Source organism: Galeopterus variegatus, unplaced genomic scaffold (assembly GCF_000696425.1).
Source record: "Galeopterus variegatus unplaced genomic scaffold, G_variegatus-3.0.2 Scaffold1274, whole genome shotgun sequence".
Lineage (NCBI taxonomy): Eukaryota > Metazoa > Chordata > Mammalia > Dermoptera > Cynocephalidae > Galeopterus > Galeopterus variegatus.
The window spans coordinates 39,284-62,628 of NW_007727385.1; the positions used below are offsets into that span (position 1 = coordinate 39,284).

The 23,345-nt window shown below is 49.0% G+C and overlaps 1 protein-coding gene across 1 annotated transcript in view; it reads left to right on the forward strand.

Annotated features, from left to right (window-relative positions):
- Positions 1-23,345, forward strand: part of MYH14 (myosin, heavy chain 14, non-muscle) — a 53,927-nt gene that overhangs the window by 25,503 nt on the left and 5,079 nt on the right. The window contains exons 14-28 of the mRNA XM_008576024.1: positions 9-75; positions 692-863; positions 2,692-2,904; positions 3,445-3,589; positions 4,270-4,476; positions 7,784-7,888; positions 7,971-8,123; positions 9,250-9,498; positions 10,326-10,538; positions 14,026-14,238; positions 15,366-15,527; positions 16,590-16,718; positions 17,316-17,404; positions 17,489-17,612; positions 22,412-22,620. Of these exons, the coding sequence (XP_008574246.1) occupies positions 9-75; positions 692-863; positions 2,692-2,904; positions 3,445-3,589; positions 4,270-4,476; positions 7,784-7,888; positions 7,971-8,123; positions 9,250-9,498; positions 10,326-10,538; positions 14,026-14,238; positions 15,366-15,527; positions 16,590-16,718; positions 17,316-17,404; positions 17,489-17,612; positions 22,412-22,620 (2,450 nt within the window). The remainder of the gene's footprint in view (positions 1-8; positions 76-691; positions 864-2,691; positions 2,905-3,444; positions 3,590-4,269; positions 4,477-7,783; positions 7,889-7,970; positions 8,124-9,249; positions 9,499-10,325; positions 10,539-14,025; positions 14,239-15,365; positions 15,528-16,589; positions 16,719-17,315; positions 17,405-17,488; positions 17,613-22,411; positions 22,621-23,345) is intronic.

Genomic DNA, 23,345 nt, shown 5'->3' on the forward strand with positions numbered 1-23,345 from the left:
CGGAGGAGGAAGAGAAAATCAAGAGCCTCAATAAGCTGCGACTCAAATATGAGGCCACAATTGCAGACATGGAGGGTGAGTGCCCACCTGCCCAGTGGGGAGCTGTGGGGGTCGGTGCACACTCCAGTGGGGGACCTCGGCCAAGCCTCATGTTGTGGGGTCTCAGTGGTCATTTCCGCTAAATGGGATAGGAAAGAGGGCTCAGGACAGACTGTGTGTCCTCCCAGCTCTTCCATTCTTTATGTTTCTCTAAATCCTACTCTTCCTTTCTCCTTGATGTCTTAGGTCACTCTCACTTTCTCTCCATCTGACTGCTCCACTAACTGTCTGTTTCAGACCCTTTTTGTTTCTCCATGTCTTGCTGTGGACTTAGAATCAGAAACAGAAGGGAAAGGGCACAAGGGGGAGGCTGAGGAGGAGACAGGGCTGTGGACACATGGCAGAGAGAGTCAGGGGAGGAGCAAGGGGCTGCCACTGGAGTGAGGAGAGGACAGTGCCTAGGGGTCTGGCCTGGGGTCTAGGAGGATGGTGGGGTGATCCCCGAGATGTGGATGCTGGGAAGAGGAGAGGGTGTTGGAGGAGATGCTGAGCTCGGCCTTATATGTGGTGAGTGCTGGGGCCATGGCCTCTGTGGGAGCTGCTGGGCTTGTGGGTCTGGACACCCTTGCACGGCCCCCACTCCCACCTCCAGACCGCCTGCGGAAGGAGGAGAAGGGCCGCCAGGAGCTGGAGAAGCTGAAGCGGCGATTAGATGGGGAGAGCTCAGAGCTGCAGGAACAGATGGTGGAGCAGCAGCAGCGGGCAGAGGAGCTGCGGGGCCAGCTGGGCCGCAAGGAAGAGGAGCTGCAGGCTGCGCTGGCCAGGTGCAGGCTGGGGTGGGCTCGGTAGGGGAAGCAGCACAGGTGCACGGCCTGGCAGCAACGGGACACCCCAGTCAGACACTCCTGGACACATACACCAGCTGAGCCACTCACTAGCCATGAACAAGCCACATCCTCCCCAGGTCTCAGTTTCCCCTTCTGTCAAATGGAGATAGCAAGAGCTCCAAGCCTTCCACATCGAACACCCCACAGTCACCTGTGATTTCACAAGTGGCTGGCTGTGTAAGGAATCATAATAATTATAATTGCACCTGTTCACAATTATTGAGCTCCTACTGTATGCCAGATATGGGGCTTAGTATTTCCAGTGCTTTTTATGCACCACGCTTCACGCAGTCTAAGACACCCTTGATTATAGGTGCAGCTCCATTTCAGAGATGTTAAAATGTGAAAAAGTGTGCATCGTAGAATTGATGGCACATGGTGTGTGTGTGTGTGTGTGTGTGTGTGTCTGACTTCTGGGTTCAAATCCTGGCTTCTCCCCTTTTTGGTCCTGTGACATCCCTGCTGTAGCCCTGGTTTCTTCATCTGTGAAGTGGGGGCAGGTATAGAAGCTCTACTCCTGTGGTTAGTGTGGGGATTAAATATGAAAGTGCTCCTTAACACTTGTCACACCCTCAGCCCTCAATAAATACTGAGTGTTTTGTTACTACTTTTTTTTTTTTTCCTTTTTTTGTCTTTTTCTGTGTCCCGCAACGGATCACAACCCTCAATGTCACCCCCGCACCGGACCGGGACCGGCAACGGGATCGCAACCCTCGGCATTGCTCCCACGCCTCGCTCAGCCAATGAGCGGGAACCGGTCTGCATGTGGGATCCGAACCCTCGGCGGGAGCGCCACCGTGCTTCCCAAGCAGCGCACTATTGCAGTGCGCCACCGGGCCGGCCCATTGTTACTACTTTTGATTATTACCCTTGTTTTTGCTTTTCTTTTTTTTTGTATTGAGGTGAAATTTACATAAAACTAACCATTTGAAAGTGTACAATTCAGTGGATTGAGTCCATTCACAGTGTTGTACAACCATTACTTCTTTCTAGTTCGAAAACATGTTCGTCGCCTCAGTAGGAAACCCTGTGCCTGTTAAGCAGCCACTTCCCGTCCCCTCCCTCCCAGCTCCTGGCAGCCACTCATCTGCTTTCTGTCCAAATAGGATTTGCCTATGCTGGGTATTTTTTAAGTGGAATCATGCAACATGTGGTCTTTTGTGTTATTTTTATTGCTGTCCTCTAGGCAACCCCTGTGAAGTGGGGTGTTCATTGTTCATGTCCTCTCACAGACCAGGAGTCTGCTGTTCAGAGAGGTTGTCATTTGCCAGGGCAGGTGGCCAAGCAGGGGATAATGACCCAGGCCTGCATGGCTCCCTGAGTGATGAACGCTGCAACCCGACTCAATTTCTCTTTGCAGTGACGCTGCATAGGGGGGTGAGAAGCCATAACCCATCGCGGTTATGAGGAGGGACTCTAGGTCTGCCCTACCACTCCCTAACCAGGTGACCTGGACACATGCTTTCCCTACTCTGGCCCTGTTTCCTCATTTCACATGAACATTAAATAAGATGATACAAGTAAAGGGCTTGCGTGTAGCAGAAACTCAGTAAGCATCACCTGTGATTACTGTTGGCGTCATTCCCACTTTGCAGCTAAGAAAACTGAGGCTCTAAATACTGGAATCATGTGCCTATTGATAGAGCTAGGATTTGAACCCAGGACTGTCCACCCCCAAAGCCCACGTCTGGTCTCTCCACCCCTAGAAATCATCACCTCACTCCCGTCTGCTCCTGTACCAACTTCATGGTCTTTGTCACCCCAGGGCAGAGGATGAGAGTGGGGCCCGAGCTCAGCTGCTCAAAGCCCTGAGGGAGGCACAAGCAGGCCTGGCCGAGGCCCAGGAGGACCTGGAAGCTGAGCGTGCAGCCAGGGCCAAGGCAGAGAAGCAGCGCCGGGACCTGGGTGAGGAGCTGGAGGCACTGCGGGGAGAGTTAGAGGACACGCTGGACTCTACCAATGCGCAGCAGGAGCTCCGGTGAGGCCCGGGGCCCAGTGGCTGCACTGCCCAGATACACACGGGGCAGGGGGGTGGGGGGTAGAGGACTTGGGTGTGAGGTCTCTGTGTGCACAAAGGTTAAATTATTCAACAATTGTTTATTGAGCACCGGCTCTGGGCCCAGCTTCAGCCTAGCCAGGGCAGACATGAGTCAGACCCAGACATCATCCTAGGGAACTCCTAGTCTCAGGGGAAGCAAAGATAGACCCAATTCTGAGCAAAGGATGCTTTAATGGAGTAACATAGTGCACTATAGATGATAGAGGGCCCAAGAAGACTATCCCGAGGAAGGGTCTTTTGAATAGGGTTTTGAAAGGTGAGTAAGAGTTCACCCTTCAAGCCACACTCTTCCCCCAGCATCACTGCCAAGATCCCTGTGGGAGTGTAGAGGGAGGTCCCCATCCTTGAAGGGAAAGAAGACAAGGAGGCAGGCACAGCCAGCTGTCAAGGGGCTCCCCCAAAGTCCCTGCCTTCCTCTATTCTGTAATTCTGTTCCCTTTTCCCTTCTCTCAATAAAAGGTCCAAGAGGGAGCAGGAGGTGACGGAGTTGAAAAAGGCTCTGGAGGAGGAGACACACATTCATGAGGTGGCAGTGCAGGAGCTGAGGCAGCGCCATGGCCAGGCACTGGGAGAGCTGGCTGAGCAGCTGGAGCAGGCTCGGAGGGTAGGTTGAGGCAGGGGGAAGGGAGTGGGGAGGACAGGACGCTGGGCTGGTGGAGGTACCTATGGCTGGTCATCTTCCTGGGGTTCTTCGAATATGTCTTCCATTTGCCTTTCATTCAGCGAGCATTAATTGAGCACATACTATGTCCCAAGGATGGTGCTGGCGACCCAGCAGTAAACAAAACAACTGATACTGCCTTCCCTTGTGGACTTCACATTTTAGTGAGAGAGGCAGAGAGTAAACAATATAAACACATTTATAATATAGATTGGGGTAATAAGTGCTATGGGGCCATGATGAACAGGGAAAGGGGAATCAGTGCTGAGGGAGGGGGTGCAATTTTAGAGAGTCCATGGAAGAATTCTGTGAGAAGGTGATATCTGAGTAAAAAACTGAGGGAGGTAAGGGGTGAGCCATCTGGGCTTCAGGGGGAAGCATGTTCCAGGCAGAGGGAACAGCCAGTGCAAAGGCCCTGAGGCAGGAACATGCCTGAGTGTTTAAGAAAGAGCAAGGAATTCCAAGTGGAGGGAACAGCAAGTGCAAAGGTCCTGAGGCAGGAATATGCCTGAGTGTTTAAGAAAGAGTGAGGAATTCCAAGTGGAGGGAACAGCCAGTGCAAAGGCCCTGACCTGGTGGAGAGGAGGACTCATAAACCTTTGCTTGTCTCTCTCCCTGGCCAGGGCAAAGCTGCATGGGAGAAGACCCGGCTGGCCCTGGAGGCTGAGGTGTCTGAGCTGCGGATGGAGCTGAGCAGCCTGCAGACTGCACGTCAGGAGGGTGAACAGCGGAGGCGCCGCCTGGAGTCCCAGCTGCAGGAGGTGCAGGGCCGGGCTGGAGATGGGGAGCGGGCACGAGTGGAGGCTGCTGAGAAGCTGCAGCGAGCCCAGGTGAGTGGGGTAGCCAGGGAAGGGGTCTCTGCTGTGTAACCTTGGGTGAGATACCTGCCCTCTCTGGGCTTCTTTTTGGTACACATCAACCCTGTTGTCCCATCCAGCTGTTCCAACATAAACATGCCTGAGTAGCTAATATTTGGTGGGCAGTTACTGTATACCAAGCATTTTTTTTGTAAGGAAAAGCTAATATTGTTCTGATTTTACACAAGAGGAAACTGAGACCCAGAGCTGTAAATTTGATTGCCTAAGGTCACTCAGAGCTGAAACTCAAACCCAGATGTGTCTGACTCTTTGGCTCTTAACCCTGCCACATCCTTACTTTCTACTCTCTTCTTTTCTGACTTTGAATAATTCATGGTCTGATTAGAAATTTATGGTGTGAATGCATGGATCAGTACAAGGACAATATCATACTGTGACTATTCTAAGAAAAGTGGGTTTTTAAAACTTAATTTTATTCAGTTTTTAACTAAATGACTTATTCATTCATTTTTGAGAATACAAACAAGTAAAAAGAATGAAGGGAAGAATGACAGGGTTTTTTTTTTTAAGAATGACTTTTAATTCCCCAACCCCTGCAGGGAAACCACTACTACTGTTTTTGATTACCAGATTAAAATATTGTATTAGTTATGGTAAATGTTAAGCTACTATAACAAAGGGCCTCCCAAATTCACCAGCTTAAATAAAAGACATGTGTCTTTTCCCTCTCAAGAAATAGGCTCAGGGTAAGCTGTGGAGGCTGGTAGACACTCTGCTCCATGAAATCATTCAAGACCCATGTTCTTTTGTCTTGTTCCACCATACCTGAGGGAACCTTGACCTCATCTTCAGGGTTGTGGGCACATCTGTGCTGGAGCTTAGGAAGGGGAAAAGAGAGAAAGTGACATAATTTGCATGTTTAACTTTGCTTTTGTTCCATTGGACATAACTTAATCACATGACAGCAGCTAGCTGCAAGGGAGGCTGGGAAATGGAGTTTCCAGCTGGCAGCCATGGTCCTAGTTAATAGTCTTTCATTGTGGGAGCAGGGAAGAATGAATTTGGGGGTACAGTTAGGGTCTGCCCCAAATGGAATCATGCTTCCTGGTGGTCACTCTACTAAGCTCTTTACATATTACAAAAGTAAAAGTGACACTAAAAGTAGAGCTAGAGGTTGGTAGAATGAGTTTTAAGCAGTTTTCCAGTAGAACTTTCTTTAGTGATGGGAATATTCTGTGTTTGCACAATCCACTAACCACATGTGGCACTGAACACTAGAAATACGGTGAGTACAGCTGAGGAACTGAATTTTTACTTTTATTTCATTTTAATTACTATAAATTTAAATTTAAATAGCCACATGTGGCTAGAGGCTACCATATTGGATAAAGCCATTCTGCCTGGGCTCAAATCTCAGTTCTACCACTTGTAGCTGTGTGTTCTTAGACAAATTGCCTACCCTTTTTGTGCCTCAGCTTCTCTTCATATAATCTGGGAATAACACTGGTGTCTACCTTATAGGGTTGGTGTGTGAGTCAGTGAGCCAATACTTAGTAAGGCACTTAGAATAGATTCTGGGCACACAGTAAACTCTCAAAAACTGTAAAATGTTCCTATTTATTGAGCATTAGATATATATGCTAGCCACTGAGTTAGGCACTTTATAGTCATTTCCTTTAATCTTCACAGCAGCCTTAGGAGGTAGGTCATGTTATCATACCCACTTTATAGATAAGGAAAATGGGGCCCAGAAAGGTGGAAGTCACTTGTCCCAGGTCATACAGCCAGAAATACCAGGTCCAGGTCAAAATATAATTTTTAAAAGTTCAAATCACGACTTTCATGAACAAAGACATAGTAAGCATATGTCAAAGATGTATTTAAAGCATTTATGAGGAACCAAGCAGGATAGCAAAGATGTTCAAGCGGAGATATAGATATAGATGTATATTCAACAAGAAAGAGAATGTTGGGATGAAGTGGCATGGTTAGAGACAGCTGATTAAAGCTTTAGATTATCTTCTCTACTGGGCAGAAATCATTTGCAACTTAACCGTCTTCTTCATATAACTGCACAGTGTAAGTCAGAGAGAGTTTCACTCCCCTGGAGAGTGAGATAGACCCAAGGCAGTTCTATGACAGCAATTCCAAGTTTTCAGATAAATTTTCTTATCCAGAATTTAAACCCAAACTTGTTCCTCAAGTGCACCTTAGAAAGGGAGATAAGGAGGCTCAGGGTAAGGCAGAAGTGCTGGAGACTCTTGTCCAACAAACATTTATTGAGCACCTACTGTGTGCCAAGCCCTGTTGTGGGCCCTGGGGACACAGCAAGGAAGATGAGGTCTCTGCCCTTGTGAAGGGAATAGTCCAAGGGGAAGGCAGTGATGAACTGCCTATTTTCTGCAGCAGAGGAGCAGGAAGGAGCAGGAGCCTTGCCCAGGATCATTGTGGCGGTGATTTTTTGTGGGGTGGGGTAGGGGAAGGAACAGCTTTATTGAGATATAACTCACATACTATATAATTCGCCCACTGAAAGTGTACAATTGAATGGATTTTAGTATATTCCCAGAGTTGTACAACCATCACCATAGTCTAATTTTAAACCATTATCATCACCCCCCAAAGAAATCCCATACTCTTTAGCTATCATCCCCCAAGTCTTCCTGCACTCCACCCAGGCTAGCACTCATCACCATAGTCTAATTTTAAACCATTATCATCATCCCCCAAATAAATCCCATACTCTTTAGCTATCATCCCCCAAGTCTTCCTGCACTCCACCCAGGCTAGCACTAATCTACTCTCTGTCTCTATAGATTTCCTATTCTGGAGATCTTATATACATGGAATCATACAATATGTGGTCTTTGTGACTGCTTTCTTTTACTAAGCGTAATATTCCCAGTGTTCATCCATGTTGTAGCATGTATCAGTGCTTCCTTCCTTTTCATTGCCAAATAATACACGTTGTGTGGATATACTGCATTTTGTTCATCCATTTATTTATTGATGGACATTTGGGTGGTTCCCACCTTTTGATGATTGTGAATAATGCTGCTATCAACATTCCATGTCTATTTCTGCATAGACATATGTTATCACTTATCTTGGCTACATACCTAGGAGCGGAATTGCTAGGTCATATGATAGCTCTATGTTTAACCCTTTGAGAAACTTCCAGACTGTTTTCCACAGCAGCTGTGCCATTTTATATTCCCACCAGCCATGTCTGGTAGAGATTTCAGACCAAGAAATAGATGGGATTGGCTGGGTGGAGGCCACAATTAGAGAGCTTAATCCCAGCTGCCTCTTCCCACAGGCTGAACTTGAGAATGTGTCTGGGGTGCTGAGTGAGGCTGAGTCCAAAGCCATCAGGCTGAGCAAGGAGCTAAGCAGCACGGAAGCCCAGCTACATGATGCCCAGGTGATGCAGCCCACCCTTCAACCTCACCATTACCCCCCATCCTTCTCCTGACCACAGCTGACATTGTCCCCTCCATCTACAGGAGCTGCTGCAGGAGGAGACCAGGGCGAAGCTGGCCTTGGGGTCCCGGGTGCGAGCCATGGAGGCTGAGCTGGCAGGGCTGCGGGAGCAGCTGGAGGAGGAAGCAGCTGCCAGGGAGCGGGTGGGCCGTGAGCTGCAGACCTCGCAGGTGCAGGTGAGCAGCCCTGAGCAAGACCTTCGAGGGGGCAGTCCCCCAAGCTGTTCCTCTGGACTCCCCAGCTCAAGGATGGGCCTGCCATCCCCCCAGTCATAAGCCAGACCCCTGGGTGTTATTCTCACCTCTTGACTCTCCCTCACTCGCTATAGACCACGCCCAGCCCTGTCCTTCTGCCCCCTGACTGCCTCATCCCCTGCTCTTCATCCACACAGCTCCAGCCCCAGCTCTGCCATTTAGGTCCTGCTCTCAGCCTCTCAGCCTCTCCCCTTCCAGTTCAGCCCTCACATGGCCCCAGAAGTCTCTTTCTACACCCAGAGCTGACCCTACCTCTACCCTGCTCACAGCCCTCCTGTGGCTTCCCGTGAAGCCCTGGACACAGCCCATGCTTCTCAGCAGGGCATTTGAGGCCATGTATTCTGTTATTTCCTTCATTTTTAGTTGTATTATCTCTATTTTCACTGCCCCATTTCCCTTTCATTCTTCTGAATTTAGCAGCTGCTGTTAGAAGCTTTTCTTGACCACCCCCGTCTTTCTCCTCTGTGTCAACTTCAGTCATCTTGGGTTGGGACTGTCTCTGCCCATGAGTCTCCCCACCAGACCGTGAGCCCCTTCAAAGTGGAATGCCACCTGAGTTAGATCCGGGTCCCTAGCACAGACCCATGTAGAGCCCCAGGTATGGTGAGTACCTGCAAATATCCTATAACTGGCAAACTCCCACGCATACTTCAAGGCTCATCTCAAATGCCACCTCCTCCAGGAAGTCTCTCCTGAATGTTCTAAACAGAATCTGACCCCTTCCCGTGGACTCCCATGCTGCTATACATCTTCCTTAGCCTCCATCACCCTGCCTGTAATGCTGTGCCTGCCCCGTGAGACTGAGGGTTTCCCAGGGAAGAACTTAGGTCTGATTCCTCTCTGGTGCTGGCAGGAGTCATTTTAATCCCCTGAAAGAATTGGGCTCATGGTACTGGCAACATCAACTCCACTCTGAGAGAGAAGAGCCCAGTGGAGTGACTTCTTTCCCTTTCCAGGGCTCAGTCTCCTTGTCTGGGAAATGGGGCAGCACCACTTCATATCTTCAGCATGGCCATGACTTCTACCCACCCTCTCTGTCCTCCCCCAGCTCTCAGAGTGGAGGCGGCGCCAGGAGGAGGAGGCAGGGTTGCTGGAGGCAGGGGAGGAGGCCCGGCGCCGGGCGGCCCGCGAGGCTGAGACCCTGACCCAGCGCCTGGCAGAAAAGACAGAGGTAGTGGAGCGGCTGGAGCGGGGCCGCCGCCTGCTGCAGCAGGAGCTGGATGACGCCACCGTGGACCTGGAGCAGCAACGGCAGCTCGTGAGCACGCTGGAGAAGAAGCAGCGCAAGTTCGACCAGGTGGGGCACCTCAGTTTACCCAGCTGGGGAATCAGCAAGTTAATCTATCCTTCCCATGGTCATTGTGAGGAATCAGTAATATGAGATGTCACGCTCAGCTCTGAAGTGGTGGTGCACCAAGAAGCAACACACTCTTGGCTCTGAGCCTCTGTAAAACAGGACACCCATCTGTCATCCACTTTTATGCCTCTTGTCTAAGCATAATTATTAGTAGCACCGCCTTTAATTTCAAAGATGTAGTTTGGGTGATGAAATATAGGAATACCCTCTGAGCACCCCAGAGGGTGCTTATAAGGATTAACATATTTCACTTGTTCAGCTGACTCATTGGGTACCTCAGGCAAGTTGCTTTTCCCATCTCGGCCTCAGTTTACCCATCTAGAAAATGGGAATAATGCCAAGCATCTGGCAGCCTGAGGATGAGCTAAAATCACAGAATCCCAGAGAGTTAAGGTCAAGCAACCCTGAGGTTCAAATCCTTGCTTGATCTCTTTCTAACCGTGTAGCTTGGGCAAACTGTGCAATGTTTCTGTGCCTGATTTTATTCATCTAGAAAACATTAGCAGCAGTGGGAGGGGGCATTATTTTGCCCTCATATTTGAAAGATTTTTCACTGGACGTAGAATTTTAGGTAAACAGTTTATTCTTTCAACACTTTGAAGATGTCATTCCATTAACCCACCTCTTTGCCTCTCTCTTTCTCTTTGTGCATGTGTCTCTCTCTCTGTTTCTCTCTCTCTGTCCCTGGCTGCTGCTTCTTCCCCGTCCCTTGTATACTCCTTTCAGCTAATCTGTTTCCCCTCACCTCATATCCTTCAACCTGGAAGCTCCTGGCAGAGGAGAAGGCAGCTGTACTGCGAGCGGTGGAAGAACGTGAGCGGGTCGAGGCAGAGGGCCGAGAGCGTGAGGCCCGGGCCCTGTCCCTGACACGGGCACTGGAAGAGGAGCAGGAGGCACGTGAGGAGCTGGAGCGCCAGAACCGGGCATTGCGGGCCGAGCTGGAGGCGCTGCTGAGCAGCAAGGATGATGTCGGCAAGAGCGTGAGTGAGGCCGCCGCTCCTCAGGCCACACCTGTGCACACACGTGATGAGGGGAGACACAGACACACACGTGTGCACTCACACACAGAGCGTGAAAGATACCAGCCATCGGAGTCACATGTTCACGCACAAACACTGAACGGGAGGAGAGCTGCTGACCAACAGAGTGTGAGGAGAATCTTCCACCAAACACACGTGTTCACACACACGTGCAAAGTCAGGTGAGCTGTTCACCGGAGATCCATGTACCAGAGATCCATGTAGCACACACAGAACACGAGGAGACTCTCTCATCAAACATACGTGTCAGGGTGTGAGAGCTGCTCACAATGCATGCTCACATTCACGTACACGAAATGTGAGGAGAGCCTCCCGTTAGACACGTATGTTCACACTCAGAGTGTGAGGAATACTCACCACACGTGTGAAAACTCAGAGAGAGAGAGAGAACATGAAGAGAATTTACCAAAACACGCAACCTGAGAACCTGACGAGTGCATACACCACACACCACACACACACACACACACACACACACACCACACACACACCACACACCACACACACACATACCACACACCACACACACCACACACACATACATACCACACACACCACACACACACGCGCGCACACACACACCACACACACACATACCACACACCACACACACACACACCACACACACCACACACGCGCGCGCGCACACACACACCACACACACCACACACCACACACACATACACCACACACCCACACACCACACACACACCACACACACGCGCGTGCGCACACACACACACCACACACACATACATACGACACACAGCACACACACACACGTGTACACACACACCACACACACACACACCACACACACACCACACCCACACACACCGCACACCCACACACCCACACCACACACGCGCGTGTGCGCACACACACACCACACACACATACATACCACACACAGCACACACACACCACACACACACACACACACCACACACACGCACACACACCACACACACAAACCACACACCACACACACACACACACCACGGAGATCCATGTACCACACACACAACACGAGGAGACTCTCTCATCAAACATACGTGTCAGGGTGTGAGAGCTGCTCACAAAGTATGCATGCTCACATTCACGTACACGAAATGTGAGGAGAGCCTCCCGTTAAACACGTATGTTCACACTCAGAGTGTGAGGAATACTCACCACACGTGTGAAAACTCAGAGAGAGAGAGAGAACATGAAGAGAATTTACCAAAACACGCAACCTGAGAACCTGACGAGTGCATACACCACACACCACACACACACACACCACACACACACCACACACACACCACACACCACATACACACATACCACACACCACACACACCACACACCACACACATACCACACACACACCACACACACATACATACCACACACACCACACACACCACACACACACGTGCACACACACACACCACACACACACATCACACACACACACCACACACACACACACCACAGACACACACACACACCACAGACACACACACACACACCACACACACACCACACACACACACCACACACACACACCACACACACACACACACACCACACACACACACACCACACACACACACACCACACACACACACACCACACACACACACACCACACACACACACACCACACACACACACACCACACACACACACACCACACACACACACACCACACACACACACACCACACACACACACACCACACACACACACACCACACACACACACACCACACACACACACACCACACACACACACACCACACACACACACACCACACACACACACACCACACACACACACACCACACACACACACACCACACACACACACACCACACACACACACACCACACACACACACACCACACACACACACACCACACACACACACACCACACACACACACACCACACACACACACACCACACACACACACACCTACCTACTTCCAACCCCACCGAGCACACACGGGCTCCCCACCGGGCTGCTGTCTTCCCCTGACTCACACATCCATCCAGGGCCTGGAGGGAGTTCCCTAGGCCTGTTCCCAGGCTCCCCTTACCCAGCCTGTGTCCCGGCCTTCTGAACGGTCAAGATGGCCAACCACACCCTCCACTCCATCCTTTCTTCTTTCATCCACTAAATACATCTGTGGAGCACCAGATAGGACAGGCCCAGGGACACAGGCCACCCTCACTAACAGTGGCAAAATCTGTGTTTAGTTGAGTCCCCAGGCGGACACCCTCCCCAAACCCTGTTTTTATTTCCCAACAATGTACTCCTAGGGATGTGACAGATGAGGAATTTATCTTCTCCATGTGCTTTGGCCTTGATCCAATGGAAGTTTTTCAGCCAGGCCTGAAGAGAACTCCCATCCCCCTGACATACCCCAGCCTGCAGCCCCAGGAATACTAGAGCTAAGACTCAGCTCATTCTCAAGCAGTTAAGATCTGACATTCGGGAAAACCATGAAGTTATTTGTAGTGACTCCAAAGGCCTTTGTGGGAAATAGGAGGTGGATGGGAGAAAGCTTGATCCCTTTGAGTAAACAACATAAATTGGCAGGTGTCAAACAGGGAGACCAGTAGGTCCCTCCCTAGGGGTGAAGGTAGACACTGTCACTGACCAGAATTTTAATGAGGATAGGTTACTTGGGCAGTAGTGATCCACAGAGAGCATCCCTGCCCTGTGGAACTCACAGTCCAGTGTGGGAGGTGGGTGTCACACAAAAAATCACATAAGCAAGTGTTAAATGACCATTGTGGCTAAGTAGGAGAGGGGCTCAGTGCCAGGAGCATGGATAACAGAGAGGTCCTGAAGGTCAATGGTGACAATTAAGGAGAGGCACAGGGAGGGGTCTCTGAGAATTCATAAGCCCAGGTCTGTTTTCACAGAGCATTTGAGGTTTTAATTTACACCTCCCTGAAAGATCTGGGAACCCCAAAGCTGGGAAAAAAAAAAGAGATAGTAGGAAAGTGATACTCTGGGGAGACTGGCAGAAACCAGCACTGATAGCTCTGGAGCTACATGCCTTCAACCCATCTTCACACAGGATTCCTGAAGATGAAGCCCCAGTGAAGTGAGTTCACAATCCAGAATTACAAAACTCCAAGTCAATAATCCACCACGAGTGAAATTCAGCTGACAAACACTTGAATTAGACTCAAGAGCTTCACATAATAGAATTATCATGCACAGGTTATTAATAAAATATGTTTTAGGATGTTTCAGAATGAGACACAGAAAGTAGGTGCTCAGTAAATGTTGAATGAACCAAGTAGAATGGACGTATCAACTTGCTGCCTCCCCATCCTCCATCAAAGCTTCCCCCACTCTACCCAGGGTCCTAGCCTCTCCCTCCCCCAGTGTCCCAGGCACCCCGTGCTCACTCTACCTCCCCACCAGGTGCATGAACTGGAACGAGCCCGCCGGGTGGCGGAACAAGCAACCAATGACCTGCGAACACAAGTGACAGAACTGGAAGATGAGCTGACAGCAGCCGAGGATGCCAAGCTGCGCCTGGAGGTGACTGTGCAGGCTCTCAAGACACAGCACGAGCGTGACCTGCAGGGCCGCGACGAGGCTGGTGAGGAGAGGCGGAGGCAGCTGGCCAAGCAGGTACAGTCAGGTGGGAGGCATGGGGTGCGGTCCAGCGGGGGTGTGCCGTGGTGCACACAGGCAGCAAGAGGGGCAGCAGGGGGTCTCATCCCCCCACCTGCTACTCAATGTTTCTACCAAAGTCCCTCCTGCTAGACAGCCACCCCCCTCCTGCAAAGCTCTCTTTCTGTTATCCAACCCATTAGCCCACCGTGACCCATTAATCCACACACACACATCCTGTTGACGTATCCACCCATCCATTCATCCACCCATCTATCACCCCATCTATTCAACCACCTCAACCACCTATGCACAGCCTCTCCACCAACCAGCACTTATACCAGCCAACCCTGTGTCTAACTGCTACTCCATCCACCCAACTACCCTCTTCTAACCAGCCTGCTCTCCTCAGCCCAGCCACTCCCCTGTTTACTAAGCCTCAGCCCCTGCACACCCCCAGCCTCCTCTTGCACTCGTTTGCTCGCTTGTTGACAAGCTCACTCACATCCTCACTTTCTCATTCATTCAGTCATTCACCTGCTTCCTCATCTGTTCCATCACTTTCTCCTCTCTGAGGTGGTCATTCATTCTCATTCAGTCAAGGAACTTCCAATGGTTTTCCATCTACTAGGTGATGAGTGCTGAGTGTGGGAGGAGCAGGGTTATCCCCGAGTGTCAGAGGCCCCTCAGGGGCCATGTGGGCAACAGACTCGGGGGGGGGCGGTGCTAGAAGCTGGGACGGGGGGGTAGAAGATATAAGAAGGTGCCCCAAGTCTGAGGGTCTCTGTGTTTTTTGTCTCTACTGCCCCCCTTTGATCCAGTCGTGGATGAGTGTCCAAGACTTGGCCCTGGGGGCACTGGGGTGCCACGGGTGGCCCGTGAGCAGGGTCAGCTCTGGGTGTACAAAGACCATTCTGGAGCCATGTGGGAATGGGCTGAAGGAGACAGATGAGAGGCTGAAAATGTCGCTTGGGTGAGAAGGGAGGGCAAGGCCTGAGCTGGTGCTATAGGGATGGAGAGTCAGGGCAGAAGGAATGGGGCCTGAGGCCTAGGCAGGGGGCAGATATCATTGTCACTACCATGTAGAGAAAGCCTGGGTGCCCTGTCCCCTGACCCGGCCCCTCCTCGCCTCCTCCCTCCCCCAGCTGAGGGATGCAGAGGTGGAGCGGGATGAGGAACGGAAGCAGCGTGCTCTGGCTGTGGCCGCCCGCAAGAAGCTGGAGGCAGAACTGGAGGAACTGAAGGCTCAGACAGAAGCTGCTGGGCAGGGCAAGGAGGAGGCAGTGAAGCAGCTTCGCAAGATGCAGGTAAGGCTGTGGCTTGCGCTGTGCCAGGGAGGAGAGGCCCCAGGTGTCTCCGAGCCCTCATCATCACTCCAGGGTCAGAGATCAGCTCGAACCCTGCCCTCTTGACCCCACAAGCAGCATCCAAATTAGTCAGCACATTTAGAAACATCCATGCCTCAAATGCTCACTTTTTATATTTTTTATTTCCTTTATTTAAAATGCTCAATTTTGGGCCGGCCTGTGGCTCACTTGGGAGAGTGTGGTGCTGATAACACCAAGGCCCCGGGTTCGGATCCCATATAGGGATGGCCGGTTTGCTCACTGGCTGAGCATGGTGCTGACAACACCAAGCCAAGGGTTAAGATCCCCTTACCAGTCATCTTTTTTAAAAAAAAAAAAAAAAAAAGCTCAATTTTAAGTCCAATTTTCTCACTTTATTTTTGAAATAGAAATACTTTAGTTTTTTTTTCTAATTATGAAAGTTATACCTGGTTTATGTTTTTTAAAAAACAGTTCTATACTGTACTGTACAATACAGTGGGCATCAAAAGTCCCTATCAACTGGAATTGTGAGGGTTGAGGGAAATCAGTATGTATGTATATATAATAGGGCCTGGCCCAAGGTAAATGATTGGTAAGTGTTTGCCATCATTATTATTACTGCAGACTCCAAATCTTATACCCATTTTAGGCTTATTTTAATTATAAGGTGTTTCTCAAGTGGAGACAACTGAGGCCCAGAAAGGGGCAGTGGCTGGTTCAGGGTCACTCAGCAAGTCTGTAGCCAATTTATGATTCAAATCCGGGTCTGTCTGATGAAACCAGGCTCCTTCGGGCCTCTGGCTGCCTTCTAAGCTCAGCCAGGCCAACCCCCTCCTTATATAGTCAACAAAACCAAAGACCTGAGACGGAGAATGCTTGCCCAGAGTCACACCGCGAGTGGCCCATGGGTAGGAGCCCGGGTCTGCAGGGCTCCAGTAATGCCCTGCTTGTTCATAAGGAGCCAAGGAGCCCCAAGGGACTTGTGCGAGGGTGGGGGGTTTCCTGTGAGGCTCTGTCGCCAGGCTGAACCCTTCCGCCCAGGTCCAGGTAAAAGAGCTATGGCGGGAGGTGGAGGAGTCACGCAGCTCCCGGGAGGAAATCTTTGTCCAGAACCGGGAGAGTGAGAAACGCCTCAAGGGGCTGGAGGCTGAGGTGCTACGACTGCAGGAGGTAAGGGCTGGGGGACCCTGGGGTGTGAGGCTGGGGCGGTGGGTGGGGCTAACCACATGGCCTCCAATGCCAACCTGCGGGGCAGGGGAGGGGAAAGGTCGGCTCTGTGGTAGTGAACTGGAGGAGGGACACTGGTGGCAGGAAGGCTGGGGACAGAGGACAAGACCTGAACTGGAGCCAAGGGCACTCAGAGGAGAAACAAGGCAGAATTAGGAGGCAGAGGGAGGGGCCTGTGGGTGCTAAGGGGCAAGTGGAAGCTAGAAGAGCACACAGGAGTCTGGCCTAGTGACTTGGGGAGCCCGGAGGAGGAGCAGGCTTGAAAGGAGACACTGAGCTCCATAGAAGGAGAGGGTGAGGGCCTAGGGGTTGGACATCAAGAGGCGGACACTGATTAGGGGCTCAGGAGTTGGATTTGAGAGAAATCTGCTTGTAGATTAAAGTTCATTCCATGGTTACCCAGGGACAGTATGTTCGCGCTTAGTAGAAAAAAGACCAGAAGACTCTCAAGTCTCCAGTATGAGGGACAGGAAGTGGATGAGACCAGTGCTCAGACAGCTTGACCTCATCCCCCCTGGTGCCTTCTGTCTGTCATCACAGGAACTGGCTGCCTCAGATCGCGCCCGGCGGCAGGCTCAGCAGGATCGGGATGAGATGGCAGATGAGGTGGCCAACGGCAACCTTAGCAAGTAAGTGGCCCATGGTAATGTGGGGCCAGCCGCCCTCTTCTGACCGTCCTGCCCCCTTACTCCACACCTTCCTGTTCTCCCTAGGGCAGCCATTCTGGAGGAGAAGCGTCAGCTGGAGGGGCGCCTGGGGCAGATGGAAGAGGAACTGGAGGAGGAGCAAAGCAACGCAGAACTGCTCAATGACCGCTACCGCAAGCTGCTCCTGCAGGTGAGCACGGCCCAGCCACCTCCTGCCAGCCTGGGTCCCCACTGACCTGGGGCTATAATTTTCAGTCCTCAAATTCAACAAATGTATATAGTTTAGTTTTTTTTGTTTGTTTTTTATTCTTGTTTTCATTTATCTAGTAATTTTTATTATTCAACAAATATATAAAAGGGAATATTTGAGTTGGATTTTGAAAGTTGAATAGGAGTTCTTAAAGGGGGGAAGAGGCATGATGCTTTCATTCAGTTGTATTTCTGAGGTTTCTCAAGGGCTAGATCCAAAGATGAATTAAAGGGCGCCTCTGTTCTATGGAGGTCCCTGGAGGAAACAGACACTGGGCTAAACTGTCATACGGTGGCAAGTGTTATGATGGAAATACCTAGGACCCAGTACAAAGAGAAAGAAGACTCTTTCTGTAGGAGGCACGAGAAGGCATTTGGAAGAAGAGATATTTGGCTCGAATTTTAAAGCATGGAACTCAGCAGAGGGAGAAAAGCATGTTTTCATTTGTATACTTACTTGTAAATATTTTCTGAGGCTTCCGGATACCCAAATCATATTCTGAGTGATGCTAGGGACCTGGAGATGGATCATTGTATGTCTCTGCCCTCAAACACATCCTAGTTTGATGGAGAAAACAGACTGTCCCTATATAGAAATATAAGGGAAAATTGGAGGAAACACAAGGCACTGTGGAAACCTAGAAAGGACTACTGACTTAGCCTAGAGGAAGGCTTCCTGGTGGAGGTGATGCCTTAAGAAATCTTATAGCTGGGCCGGCCCGGTGGCGCACTGCTACAGTGCGCTGCTTGGGAGCGAGGCGGTGCTCCCGCCGAGGGTTTGGATCCCACATACAGACCGGTTCCCACTCACTGGCTGAGCGAGGTGCGGGTGTGACACCGAGGGTTGTGATCCCGTTGCTGGTCCCGGTCCGGTACGGGCGCGACACTGAGGGTTGCGATCCATTGCTGGACATGAAAAAAGACAAAAGGGGAAAAAAAAAAAAAAAAGAAATCTTATAGGAAGTATAGGAGTTTGCCAGGCAGACAATAGAGTAATGGGATTTCCGAAGAGAGACCTCTGTCTACATTACTTCATTAATTTTTAAACTCATATCCTGAGGCCTCTTGGGATCCATCCCCTGGCACCACTAGGGACTCAGAGAAGAGTTAGACCCCAGCCCTTAGGGAACCCCCAGGCCAATGGAGGGGCAGTCATATTCCAGACTGTGACACATATTCCCTCTCACTTAGAATAAAATCTCAGTCACCTACAGTGCCCCACACAGTCTGGTCCCCGGCTAACTCAGATCTCGCCTCTAACTCTTCTCCTGCTAGCTCCCTTTGCTTCTGCCACACCAGTCTCCTCACTTTTCCTTGACTAAGCCAAGATTATTCCCACCTCAGGGCCTTTGCACTTGCTGTTTCCTCCTCCTGGAAAGCTCTTCTCTGAGTGCATCAAATGGCTAACTCCCTTAAAACAGTGTTCCCTGACCACACTGTGTAAAACAGCCACCCTCCCTCCTGTGATTTCTCTCTGCTTTAATTGTCTTCATATCATCACTACCTCGTGTTGTATTATATATTTACTTGTTTGTCTATTGTTCATCTCCCCAACAGAATTTGAGAACCTTGAGAGCAGGGCCTTTGTCTTAGTTTTTGTCCACTGCTATATCCCCAGTGCCTAAAACAGTGCTGAGTACACAATAGGTTCTGATTATAAATCAAATGAATAAGACAATATGTGCTTTAATGAAGGGAGCATAGGGTACTACAACTGTGTAAAAGATGGCGTGACTTAACCAACCCAACCCGTGTCCTTGGCTGTTGGCGAAAGGACAGAATTTGAAAAAAGGAAAATGAAACTTAAAAAGATATAAAAAGGGATTCACAAGAAAATAGCAAATATTGAAGACAGGCAAAGAAGACTCCACATATGGGTAATAGGAGTCTCTTTTTTTTTTTTTAACATGACCGGTAAGGGGATCTCAACCCTTGGCTTGGTGTTGTCAGCACCACACTCTCCCAGGTGAGCCACGGGCCGGCCCCAAAGACAGGCTATTCTAATTTTATCATCTGCCTTGTACTTGATATCAGGATACTCAGCATCGAAGAACCTAGATGTAGATGTTGTAGAGAAGAAGTTAAGGGAAGAAACCCTGTCATCCTGAATTTGACTTGGTCACCTTCATATGAACTGATGATGCATTTTATATAATCCATTTTATCTCTGTTCACCCAAAAGGCCTAGAAACAATAACCAGTCCTGTAGCAGTGAGAATCCCTACGTTCATATTGTGGTGTAGAAATACTATTTCCCACTGAAAGAAACTGAGGCTTCTTCAGAAATGGCTGATTCCAGATCTGGAGCAGGAAATGGGCAGGAGTAGCCTGGAATATCACTTCATACCAATTAGCAAGAAAGACAATGTGGTTATGGCAGAAGCACTCAGAAGTCAACCTGGAGAACCGCCCACTGGCCCCAAATGGGACACTTTGAGCTTCAACAAGGAAAAGTATTAAAAATTCCCATTGATTTAAACCTATCAAATCTGTTCAAATCTATGAGTACAAAGTAATATTTTAAAAAGTACTAATAAGTCATTGCATTAATTCCCTAGGGTTGCCCTAACAAGTTACCACAAATCCAGTGGCTTAAAACAATAGGAATTTATTCTCTCATAGTTCTAGAGGCCAGAAGTTCAAAATCAAGGTATCAGCACGGTTGGTTCCTTCTGAGGGAGAACCTGTTTCTCGCCTCTCTCCTGGCTTCTGGTGGCTGCCAGCAGTCCTTGGCATCCCTTGACTTGTAGATGTGTCATGCTGGTGTCTGCCTCCATCCATACATGGTGTTCTCCCTGTGTCTTCTCTACATGTCTGTGTCTCCTCTCTTCTTCTTATAAAGACATCAGTCATATCAGATTTAGGGCCCACTCTCATCTAGTATGACTTCATCTTAATTTAACTAATTCCATCTGCAAATTCCCTATTTCCAAATAAGGTCACATTCCAAAGTTCTGGGTAGACATGAATTTTGTGGGGAAGACTATTCAATCCAGGACAGGTGCCTTTGGAGGATTATAGGAAACCAATTCATTACCTCAAAAACTCATAAACAAAGAGAAAGAATGAATTCCCTGGAGCCAACTGCCAATTTTCAGGAAACATAAAGAGAAATTAATGCTGAATTATACCATGGATATGTAATCAGAAAAATCCAGACAGAGAGAAACTCTACAGGTCAAATGGCCTAGATTTGTCAACAAATAAATTGTAAGGAAATAAAAGGGATTGGTGGGAGCGGAGGGGCAGATTAAAAGAGACTTAAGATATATATATATAAAAAATATATATATACTTTTAAAAAGTTTTTTAAGGGCTGGCCCGTGGCTCACTCAGGAGAGTGTGGTTCTGATAACACCAAGGCCACGGGTTCGGATCCCTGTATAGGGATGGCCGGTTTGCTCACTTGGGAGAGCCTGGTGCTGACAACACCAAGTCAAGGGTTAAGATCCACTTACCAGTCATCTTTTAGAAGAAAAAAAAAAGTTCTTTATATTTACTTTTTTTAACTGAGCAAGATTCAACTAAAGTAATAAAGCTCTGAAGAGGTAGAAGGAAGTGATTACCCTAAAAATCAGGATAACGTGCTGTTTTGGGCAGAAGGAAGGGGCTATTGTTAGGATGAGTGCATAAAGAAGCTTCTGGAATGGCAAAGTTCTATTTCTTGATCTGAACCCTTGACCTTGTTGTTACAACACCACGCTCTAACTAGCTGAGCTAACTGGCCAGCCCATGTTTGCCTTTTTATTTTATTTTATTTATTTATTTATTTTAATTAATTAATTAATTTGACTGGTAAGGCAATCTTCACCCTTGACTTGGTGTTGTCAGCACCATGCTCTCCCAAGTGAGCTAACCGGCCATCCCTATATGGGATCTGAACCTGTGGCCTTGGTGTTATCAGCACCACACTCTCCTAAGTTGAGCCACGGGCCGGCCCCCCAAGTTTGCCTTTTAGTAACTCATGAAGCCATACATTTGATTAGTGTTTGGTTTTCTGTATCACTGTTTTATTTTACAATGAATAGAAAGTTAAAAAAATAAAAGAGAAAATGCTAATAACTATGTCAGTGTGTTCCTGTGAGGGTGGAATGAAACAAAGTAGGAATCAGACTGGGTCTGACTCATTTCCGTGTCCCCAGCACAGGGCCTTGCTCAGAGAACTAGGTGAATAAATAAACAAGAACTATTATTAGGAGTGTGTTTACACATTTGCAATGTAGTAGCCACTATTAATTGAGGCACTGTTTCTCAAAATGACCTTGCATATCACTCCTATCACACCCAACTGAGATGCTTGTTATAAATGCAGATTCATAGATTGCACTCCAGACCTGCTCTGTCCACCAGAATCTCTGGAGGGTAGGACCCTTGAGTCTGCATTTTTGTCCACAAGCTCCCCAGATGGTCCTGGTGCAAACAAAAGTGTGATAACCCTTGAAATGGACTCATTCACAGTCAGAGGTAGAATTTATAGCACTTAAACAAGTTTGTGATGGTCTCATGGACTTATTAAAATAGCAAAACAAACTATCGAAAAGATTAAAGCCCAGTGCTGGCAATGCTGTTGGGTGATAAGTCAATGACCACAAATTCAAGCTAGCAGTTGCTGAGTATTTAGTATGTATTGGGCTCTGTGCCATGCACCTAACAATCATCAGCTTGCTTAATTCTGGGAGGTCTCTGGATTTACCTACTATGACTACACCATGACATCCTGCCCCTCCCCGCCTATTACAGGTAGAGTCATTGACCACAGAGTTGTCTGCTGAACGCAGTTTCTCAGCTAAGGCAGAAAGTGGGCGGCAGCAGCTGGAACGACAGATCCAGGAGCTACGGGGACGCCTGGGTGAGGAGGATGCTGGGGCTCGGGCCCGCCACAAGATGATCATTGCTGCCCTTGAGTCTAAGCTGGCACAGGCTGAGGAGCAGTTGGAACAGGAGAGCAGGTAAGTGGGAGAGGAGACCATGGGTGGAAGGTGACCCCCACATTCTGGTCAGTGAGAGGAAGGGAACTTGTGTTACAAACACCTGGGTTAGAAACATCCAGAAGGCATCATAATGTTAACAATTTCTGATTTCGTATATCATTTAGAATGCTTTGGGCTGCAAGTTAACTGTCACTTACAATAAAATACCTGAAACTGGGTAATTTATAAGAAAAAATAATTTCTTATAGTTTTGGGGGCTGGGAAGTCCACGGTCCCGAGAACACATCTGGTGAATGCCTCCTGCTTGGTGGTGACTCTCTGTACGGCCTATGGCAACACAGGGTATCACACAGCAAGAATGGCAAGAGCTTCTTCATGTGCTCTCCTTATCAAGCTGCTAGTCTACACCCACAGCAACCCATTAAACCATCAACCCATTACTCCACGAATGGACTAATCCATTTGTGAGGGTGCAGTCCTCATGATCCAATCACCTCTCAAAAGCCCCACCTTTCAAATACTATAATCACATTTCCCACCCTCTTAACACTGTTACAAGAGGGCTCAAGTTTCTAACACACAAACTTTTGGGGGACACATTTGACCCATAGCACCCACGAAGAGTCTGATTTGCACAATAATGTAGTGGTTAGCTATAGCTGTGTAACAAACCACCCTAAAATTTTGTGGCTTAATACAATGACTATTTATTATTGCTCATGAGTCTTTGGGCTGGCTCATTG